The sequence below is a fragment of the Gadus morhua genome, chromosome 10, assembly GCF_902167405.1.
Source record: "Gadus morhua chromosome 10, gadMor3.0, whole genome shotgun sequence".
In the NCBI taxonomy this organism is placed as follows: Eukaryota; Metazoa; Chordata; class Actinopteri; order Gadiformes; family Gadidae; genus Gadus; species Gadus morhua.
Genome location: NC_044057.1, coordinates 20,079,254 through 20,089,163, shown reverse-complemented (window position 1 = coordinate 20,089,163; position 9,910 = coordinate 20,079,254). Strand labels below are relative to the sequence as shown.

The window sequence follows — 9,910 nt, the reverse complement described above, 5'->3', positions numbered from 1 at the left end:
AGCATGGTGTAATGGACGTCTATTGAGATGTCCATTACACCATGTTTTGACCAATCCAGTTGAGGACAATACTCATGGCCTAGGATAATAGTGTGAAACTAGGAGCCATCTATTTTTTTTATCGATAGGAATATCATATTGGAAGAGTGCTTATTGCTTGTTCCATACCTGCCTGGACTGCTCACCACAAACATGCCCCCTAGTGGATAGGGGTTATTATTTATTCAAAAGGTCCTTTTTCTATGGCTCTTAACGCATACAGTGGAATAGTATTTAGACATTCCTCGAGGGCTTTTGTTCACAATGAAGCAAGAGCAACAAGCTAGCAATGAGGGAAAAGTCCAAATTAACAATTTATTCACTCACTCCACTGGAAGTAAGTTCAAATGACAAATTAACAAGAAATGTAACTGGACAAAACTTGGAGACACTTTGGAAGTCTCCTTTGTACAAGTGAGGAGATTTACACCTGTTATTCCTCATCTATTCCAGAGGCACTCTTATGCAATACACTGCAGCGAGATTTAGGTAAGAAAAATGTTAGTGTCAAACAGAATTAACGCAACAAAGGAAAGATGTCAATGTCCTTTCGAAAGGACAGCAGAGAAAACCACAAAACAAATTAATTTAAAAAATAACAATTGTTTTCCAACAGCATAAGAATTTCAGCCAGATTTGCTTAATATTTGACATGAATGTGTTGTCTACTTCCTTGGCAAAAAAAACAACAATGTTAATAACATGCATTCGTAGCATCATTTAGGGATCGACGTTATCATACTCTAAAATCCTGACATTAATATGCAAAGTGCAATTGTCAATCCTAACTCCTACACATAGGTGTGTCAGTCAACTATATGGCTTACTGGGTAAACAGGTCCATGTGAACTGGAAAAGAACATCCACATCTTCCAAAAACAAAAACCATGGTACAGCAATATATTGGCAAGGATGCGCCCCCACTAAAATATCTAAGTAACTTTATGTAAACAAATGTACACCTTAATCCTGACATTGCATTTACAAGGAAGGTAATCCCCCTTCATGTAACACGGTTAATCCTAACAGAAAACACAGGGTATTGACATACAGTGTTAGGAAACAACCGCCCTCCAGCTTTGCGTCTGCAAGCCACAGCAGTCGGTGCAGGAGAAAACTCAAAATAATACATAACACGCCTTCCACATTGTAAAAAACAAACAAAAAAAGGATATCAATACGTAAGGCAAGGATGCTTCAGAAGGTTGGAGGCGTTACATTTAAAAGTAATTCACCGATACATAAGGTGGGGGTAAGGTTACCAGTTCTTTGGGGTCAATGCACTTCTCTAGCGATTCGACTTTCTGTTATTTGTCACGTAACAAACAAAATGGGGAGCACAACCAGGGAACACATTTTTTTTTCTTTTAAGTCGGTAGATGTGCAAAATCTGCTCTAAAGCAAAGTGACAGTGTTGTATGTACAAGGTACTGGGAGATGGTCAGGTCCAAGGCGCGGCTCCAGTGTGGATCACCTCTCTTTTTTCCGACATAGTGTGTAACGTGTGTATATACAAGGCACTAAGGAGCGGGTTTGAGGACCACACGTCCCGTCGTCGAGTGGCCTCCTCAGTCCGGCCGAAATATAGGATATTTGGGCAAGAACTCCACAAGAATCACCTATAGACAGGGGAGAGGGAGGGGCATTTTACTTTACGCGTTAAGATAATTAATGAAGATGAATTAAGGTCATCGCAAATACAAAGTGATAGCATAAGAAGGGGGGCTTACGTATTCCATCATGTTACTTCCTTCACATTTCCTTCGGGTGAATTTCCAGTGCAGCCCGAGCTTAGGAGAGAAGATAGCACAGGGACATAGAGTCAACCCGACAAACAAACACTCTCAGACACACAAAGAAACCGATAAACAAAGAGAAATCTGTCCAGAATCTCCACTTTCGCTGGGGGAGGAGGGCTGTCTGGTCTCACTGAGGTCAAACTGTGGCCAGACACCCTGAAGAGTTGCCTTTATGCCTTTGTATGGCTACTAGCGGTAATTAGTTGCTGCGAGACCAAACAAAATTAACGCAGCATTTTGCTGCTGACCTCACAGTCTACCCTGGTCAAACCTGAGCTGCCGATCAGCCGATCTGACTCAGAGGAGCTCGGGGGTCAATAGGAGTGGTGCTTTCTGCCCCGATCCATCAAAAACCGGTTACTCCTGCTGACACATTTACCTCATGTACTTTCTCAGACAGGAACTGATTGGTTTTTTTGTACCTACCTTGTGGTATAACCTATTATTTTCCCACTCCAACAACTTCTGAATTGACTTTCTTGTCTGTTTGGGTGAGAACAAAAAAACATCAACAGATTAAAGGAGAGAGCTTGGCCATTACTCAAACGCACACATACTTAACCAGTTAGCAGTAACCCAAAACCACCAACATGTAGGATTTATGGACGCCCACTTTACCAGCTTGTAATTTCCACTTTGTTGCCCGTAAATTTGTTTAGCATCCACACCTTTTAAATGACCTCGCTGGGCCAGGTCATTAATAATGCATAATGCACTCAACGTATAATTTCTGCACAGGGCCACTAATTGAACAGGAGTCTGTGATTGCCCTGCGCGCCTGCCTCCTGTATGCCTGGATTGCTGCAACAGCCCCTAGAGTAATTAGTGCTGATTTAAGGGAGAGAGTAGGTCGGATTGCGCAGCGCGCGCCACAGAAGTGTGTGGTGTTTGTGTGCGCGCGTGTGTGGAGGGGGAGGCTCACCCTCTTGTTGAGGCAGATGACGGGCCACAGACTGCAGCCTACTGTACAGCAGCAGCAAAGGCAGCCGCACAGCAGCCACTTGACGTTGACCGGCAGGTTCTTCTTCAGGCAGGCGTTCACCCTGCTGATGCTGGTTTTGAACTCCTCCGGTGCCACCTACCAGGAACACCAGAACAAGGGGTTTTCATCGGGGCGGGGGGGGGGAAACGAAGAAGAGAGTGCAAACCGCTGTAGACAAACTTCATTTCATGAAGAATCCTAAAAGGCGTCGCCACGTGCAATTCATAGCAGAACCAGATGGAAGCATGAGAGAGGGGGCACTCAAATCACTGCTACGGCGCCACTGATTTATAACAGCTTCCTGATTGACGACAAACAGAAACCTGCCCTGGATCAAAGAGTCGCAGAGAAACCAACAGTTCCATGCAGTGAGATGCTGGCCAGAGATGAGATGACATCTATGAAGCGAACGTATGCGACTCTCCAAACCGAGCGCTAGACCACTGAAGGCAAGAGGAGACTCAAAGGGGAGATAAGCTCACTGCCTGTGGCCGCAGCAGCCAAACAACATGAATAGATGCTCATTCCTTGCCCAGTCTGTACGCCATAAAACGGGGGTCGTAAGCTTTTATGACAGGATGCAAGGGTCTCTTCACAAACAGCCACAGACCTCGGAATAAAGACCAGCAGGGCCTGATCTGCACCCTTCAATCATCATAATTGTGACCTCGTCCATCACATGTCATCCTGGGTCACAATACCGAGCGCTCTGTTTATTGCCCACCACTTCCCTCGGCCTGCGCAAGCCCCTGCAGCCTTTTTGTGTCCCAGCGTCCAGCCCAGGAAGCCTTCTTTTCTAGTGTGTTGCACACTCTTTATTCAATTCGTTTATCACCTGGAACTGTACCTTTCTAAACACTGGGGTCGTACCCTGCCCAGCTGAGCCGGGCTTACTCATTTACAGAGCTACATTCAGGACACTTGTGGTGCGCGGCTTCAAACACCTCGCCATTACACCCAGGCCGTCCCTGAAAAGAGGACTTTAGGAAGGTTGGCTTTATCCAAAGGCAACCGAAAGAACAATAGTATTGTGGGGGTTTAACTGCCCTTTTTTCCCCCCAATTCCCATGGAATTGGAAGAAAGTCAAGCCAATGAGAGACTGAAGGACGAATGAATGTGACTGTACCTTTCCTGTGAGAACGGCAGGAAATTCTGAATCAAATCTGTTGCTTAATCCAAACCTGTAAATCAGAGAACATTGAAAATGCATATTAACTTTAACAACTTACATATTAAACTTAGAAAATACGAAAATTAAATAGAGGGATGAAATCAGAAAACATAATTAAAAGGTTTGTGATCGATTCTACAATCTCTTTGGGAAAACAACGTTGTGAACAAGAGTTTGTAAGTTTTAAGTAAATGTGTCTACTATTTGGTATACTCATTACAATAATTACATTATTATACATTCTTATTTATTAATATAGATCTAAAGACTGGATCAAAATCTGGTCCGAATAGTCTCAAGAAAGTATGCACCAATTTTAATGGGGCCTGAATTAAATTTTTTATAAACTGACAAAAGCAGCAAGAAATAGCAAAGGATTATATAGTAATTCGTTCAAAAGTTAGTTGAGTTATTTTATTGATTTAGTAGCCTACTACAGCGTCTGTCAAAGGTTCAAGGGCTTATATCCCCCTCGCACAAAATACCATAAATTATAATAACCAGACTGTGTGCGCGTGTGTGTCAAGTTGATTAAATACAGTAGATCTTGCAGACCAATCATCTTACCAATGAAAACAAAGACATTGTGATGTTAGCACCAAGAAGTGACAGTAGATTACCTGACATCTACACAGTGCTTAAACAACAGAAATATAACATAAGCCCCTGACCAGTTTACACGAAACGCGAAAAGAATTGTGTTCGTTATTTCAAACAGATAGTGGCTGTGGAGCTAGTCAGATGTTGTGATTGACGTGAACTAGCAGGCTAGCATGAGGCTAGTTCAGTCCTCAGGTCCTATACAAGCCAATAGATACGAGTCGATCTGTATTTGCTTACACTGTGATGTGCCCGGCCCCTCTCACCACCACGGGCTCTGGACAATATCTGGGCAGGACTTCTTCACTCACTACATGGTCCTCGTCTTCGTCTTCTAACTCATATATGGTGTCAAAGTCCGCCATGTTGGGCAGCAGGACGCTCATGACGTCATGCTTCGATGTTGGGCATGCGCATACGACGCGCTGAATTTGGGGTGATCGTGAACAGCTTGGATCATATCGTTTCCTTTTCACATCACTTTATAAAATGTTCTGTTGTTTGTTTCTCTCCATTGTAACATACGCAGCTGTAAAGACTTGGTGAAGATGCGACTGTTATTTCGTTTACACTGCCCGAATTGTGTTATATTGCAGATTTTACTAGACCTAGAGATTATATATTTTATTCTATCAACGACAAAAATAAAGAATGAAACTGTGCATGCCTACAAGCTGAGCAAATAAAGTAAGGACAACACTCCTATTCCCCAAAGTTTTTCTCTGAATATAATTTCATTATTACCAATTAGACCCCAAACAAGTCAATTAGATCGGATGCCAATATAAGCCCATGCAATTATGCATGCAATTTGCCTTTTTAATGATGGAATAATACAAAACAATATTAGAAATGAACAAACCAAGAGTTAAAACTTAATATTACGTATTGCCTTTATTTGGACGCTATTATGTCATTGGGGTTAAGCCATGATTTGACACTTGCAATAAACAGTTAAAAGAAGGGGCAGTTATTGTAAAAGAAAGTAGGCTATCCAGACCTGCAAGATTAAACCACAAATGTATGGATGGACGTTACAGCTACACTGCTTGTTATGGCTACAGCTTGTGGACAGAATTAGCCCAATTCATGTTGAAAAAGTTAGAGATGAATTTCGCAACTAACACTCATAGCAAATAAATAATCGTCAAACAAAATGTAGAATTACTTTAAAAAAAACAATTTATTTACACCTTAAGTGTGCCATTAAACAATTAGTCCCCCCATGACACTATAGGTTATAATTTTTCCGGTTTTTACAAAAGATTTCAATGAAATAGAAGAGACTGTTGGACGAGCACACACTGTCTTTCCAAATGCAGTCGATTCAGTTCAACTTCTACTCAAACGTCCCTGAGGTATTTTTTTTTTATTATAATAAACAAACACATAAGCTTTAAACATACAAAGTGGTATTCATGTTATCAATAACATAAACATTTTTTTTAAGAACTAAATTTGAACACAACGATTATTTACTCCATTATTAAATCTATTCTATAAAAAACAATATTTCAAGAGCCTCCAGCGAGTCGTTCTATACATCATCTTCTCTCTCTCTTCAGCATCCCAGAATAATCCTCCTGGGTCTCAAGTGTCCTTTCAGCATATCGGAGTGCTCAGTTATACAATATTATGTTGTCCCGCAGTGAGTTTACAGAGTAACAATCACTTGCTGTTGTTGCTGTTGTTGTTGTTGTTGTTGTTGCTGTTGCTGTTGTATTTGCTGTTGTTGTATCTGTTGTTGTTGTTGTTGTTGCTGTATATTCCTGATGGGTGGCAAGGTGTTCATACCCTGTGGTGGATAAAGAGAGGCGTGGATCTCAGTGGGGCTGAGGGCCCCGGCGACGGTCAGGGGGCTCACGGAGCCGGGGTCGCTGTGCACCGACCCCCCGCTGCCGTACGACTGGCCCATTTTCTTCTTGATTAATTTCCTTTCTTTGGCCCGGCGATTTTGAAACCAGATTTTCACCTGCAAACGCAAAGAGAAAAAAATATATTTAGCAAATGTCAAGTACAATATTTCACCACAAAGACCCACACACAATGAGAAGGAGGATGTTATTGTTTTTAAGGTGCAGTGCAGAAATAAGGAGAAAATCAGGAATAAGGAGGATTAGAGATTAAGGGTTACCTGTCGTTCCGACAAGCCCAGGTTGGCCGCGAGCTCTGCCTTCCTCCGGATGGTGATGTACCTGTTGAAGTGAAACTCCTTCTCCAGCTCCAGACGCTGGTGGTCGGTATACACCACCCTGTACTTTTCCTTGGTTCGCGTTTTACCTTCAATAAAAAGGAACAACACAAATACAAAAGGGAAATGGTTAGACTTTAATGCAAATAAATCAACAGGATAAAGAAGGACAGTCCTTTATCAGAGGGCAAGCATGGGACGAGCTCGGACCGGTCCATGTATCTGCCTGATCTTTATAGTGGTGTCTGGGACAAAGATTCACTTAGTTGATCACAGATAGACTGGGTACCTGCTCAGGCTTTGATGTCAATTTGCACACACAACAAGAGACACAGTATTCGTTATGCAGCTCATAAATCTAAGAAATTAATCACAGAAATAATCCTCAAAAACATTCTTAAAATGCCTACAGACGTTCTTCTGCTGCTGTGGAATTGTTTGCAGCACGCTGTATTTCAGGAATTACATTTGACCTAGGATTAAAAATGTACACTCAAGACTTTCATCATTTATATCTTCACTTTTGAGCTTCGGAATACATTTTACCACATTGATTTATCAGGCCCTTCATAACTACCTACAGCAAATAACGAAATGTATTCACAAATTAAGGCTGATTTATTTGACAATTATTTATGCAGCCAATTACAAGTAACTATTCATATATTTATTTCCTGACCATTCTCAGGATTTAAATTATCTTTGCATGCAGATTGTCAAACAAACCAAAAAAGGCATTTTGTGTTTCGTTATATTCTATAAATATAGGCCTAATGAATGCATACATAACGCATGGCTACATCAAGATCATATCGGTGATTATAATTCATAAAGTTGATATATTATGATGAGGATGTAGGCCTAAATCATAGACCTATATAAACGTCCAAGCAGAAAATAAATAGTGGAAGTTCCTCCACTGAGCTGCCACTTACAACTTTAATAAATACATTCAACACATGAGAAAATAAGTGAATGATTCGTTTACATAACTCCAGAGACGGTTTAATAGATTTATACTGGGACTTTAGAGTAGTGGATGCGACATTTGCTGTGGAACACATGACTCTTTCCGGTAATATAACTCTCGCAGAGGAAGAGACAGCGGTGCATATCAAAGTCTAGGAGGTGTTGAAAAAAGGGGGTCCACGCCTGGATATGACGGATAACCCGCCGAACCCTCAGCAATGTGCAGGGAAGCCGACTTCACACGTGCTTTACAAGTGGAAGCTCATCAACATAACAAGTGAACACCTTTTTCTGTTAGGGCTGCGGGAAGGCCTGGTTGATAGAGTATACGTTTTTGTTACAATTCGTTTTAGTTTTCCCTGTATAATGACTCCTGGGTTCTGTTTTGAGTTACACAATAATAAATGAACATGTCACGAATTTGTTTTTTATTGTAGGCCGATGCTTAAATACATTTTATCATCCTAAAAATAGTTGTAGACTACTAGGCCGAAATTAAAAAATAAAGTAGCATATTGGGCCTGCAGAATGAATTCCGAAATGTTTGGTTTAGTTAGGCTAGACTTCGACGAGGCATTTATTAACGAAACTGTTTCAATTTCGTTTTTATTCTTATGTATATTCATACTTAATAGCCTAGGAATAACACTTGCACTTTCGGCTACTATTTTCTCCCTATTACTTTTCATAATACACCAGTAGGAAACCTTAAACGAATTACGCCGCAATTATGTAACATCAAAACTCAAAAGCACAGCATAAATATTGAGAACTTTCTGAATTTGGAATGTTTACTCGAGGCGAAAGGCCACACCTCACACGTATAGCATTACATAGCAAGTCAAAACGGAGGATTGCCGCAAACTCACCAGTGGAAGACGATTGCACAGTTTTACTCATCCATTGGTACGAATTGCGCCTTTCGGGTGAAAGTTGCGCATCGTTAATGTTCTCTGGTGGCGGTTGTAACACGGCTGAGCTCGGGGCGTGCATGTGGCTGTACTCAGGCGAGCAGTAAGAGACCTGTCCCGGGGACGAGTTGTTCAACGGCGCTGGAACAGCGTTAGGTGGTCCCAGGCTGTACGCGCCCCAGTCCTCCCTCGGCGCGCCATACGATGGTCCCCAGTTCCCCGCAGACTGTGTGTGCGTCTCCATGTTGGGCACATGGTGGTATCCCGAAAAGTCTGGGTATTGCGGGGTCGTGACAAAGTTCTGTGGAGGGAGATTGATACTGGATCTCCTCACGGGACCCTGGTGATACATGTTGCTGTCCTTATCCAGTATATATCCCACATACATGATGACTAAATACACATGGAACACAAAATGTGCAATAACTTCACAGAGCAAATAAAGATGTCTTTACGGTGACATTGTCACACTGAAGCTATAAATCTGTAAGCGTAAAACAATCCGTGAAACCCGAGGCTCGTACAGTCCAATAAGTTTCCAAGATGATTGGCGACCTGCAGGTCCTGCGCTGCTAGCCGTCCATAGTGTGGCTCTGTTGACAAGGAGCAAGCAGGATACTAATGTAATTCCTGACGTCAGGAAGCTCCTCGACTCTTCGAGATTTGCATCCAAATGACGGCTGGGTAGATGATGCTGGGCCCAACTGTCCCCTCGCGCCTGTCCTGCGCTGCGTCATCACCTCCCATTCGGCCTATCCCAAGACATCAGAAGGTCGGTTTCCATGCATACATTCACACTGTGGCCTATGGCAGCCACAGGTTTAACGAGCCTACAAGACAGTAGATGTTGTCATAGGTAAGCCCTGGGCGCCCTGCAGCGCTTTGCCCATGAAGATGTTATGACTTCTGACGTTTTGCAAGCACGTAAAAGCATTTCGCACTCTGCAATTGTCAAGCAGGTCCATTTTGAATCTCCTGTTATGTTATGTTGTGTTGCATTTCATGCATCCATGTATTCACGCATTATTGACTCTGGTTTAAATATGCAAAATCAGGCCTAATAGCCATGGAGCTTTTTGGAAGATTCACCTGGTGGACTGTAAGTTAAAACCCAATAAAGGTGCCATTAATCTCCAAACATTCGGCAAAGTGTTGTGATCCTGTTTGTTAGTTTTTTTTTTTTTCATGCAAACGAGGTGTTAAGTGGGACTCTTCGTGGGGCAAGACGGGTTAGTCATTCTATGGTA

At 42.2% G+C, this 9,910-nt stretch overlaps 2 protein-coding genes across 2 annotated transcripts; both read right to left on the bottom strand.

Annotated features, from left to right (window-relative positions):
• Positions 1-329: 329 nt before the first annotated feature.
• chic1 (cysteine-rich hydrophobic domain 1) lies at positions 330-5,011 on the bottom strand. Its single transcript, XM_030368847.1, has 6 exons — positions 4,833-5,011; positions 3,948-4,002; positions 2,761-2,916; positions 2,265-2,321; positions 1,770-1,829; positions 330-1,658 (listed from the first exon to the last, which is right to left on the bottom strand). The coding sequence occupies exons 1-6, from the start codon at positions 4,976-4,978 to the stop codon at positions 1,608-1,610; spliced, it is 525 nt and encodes a 174-aa protein (XP_030224707.1). The 5' UTR covers positions 4,979-5,011; the 3' UTR covers positions 330-1,607.
• Positions 5,012-5,944: 933 nt separating this feature from the next.
• cdx4 (caudal type homeobox 4) lies at positions 5,945-9,461 on the bottom strand. The gene is made up of 3 exons (XM_030368840.1): positions 8,622-9,461; positions 6,727-6,872; positions 5,945-6,564 (listed from the first exon to the last, which is right to left on the bottom strand). The coding sequence occupies exons 1-3, from the start codon at positions 9,049-9,051 to the stop codon at positions 6,247-6,249; spliced, it is 894 nt and encodes a 297-aa protein (XP_030224700.1). The 5' UTR covers positions 9,052-9,461; the 3' UTR covers positions 5,945-6,246.
• Positions 9,462-9,910: the final 449 nt, after the last annotated feature.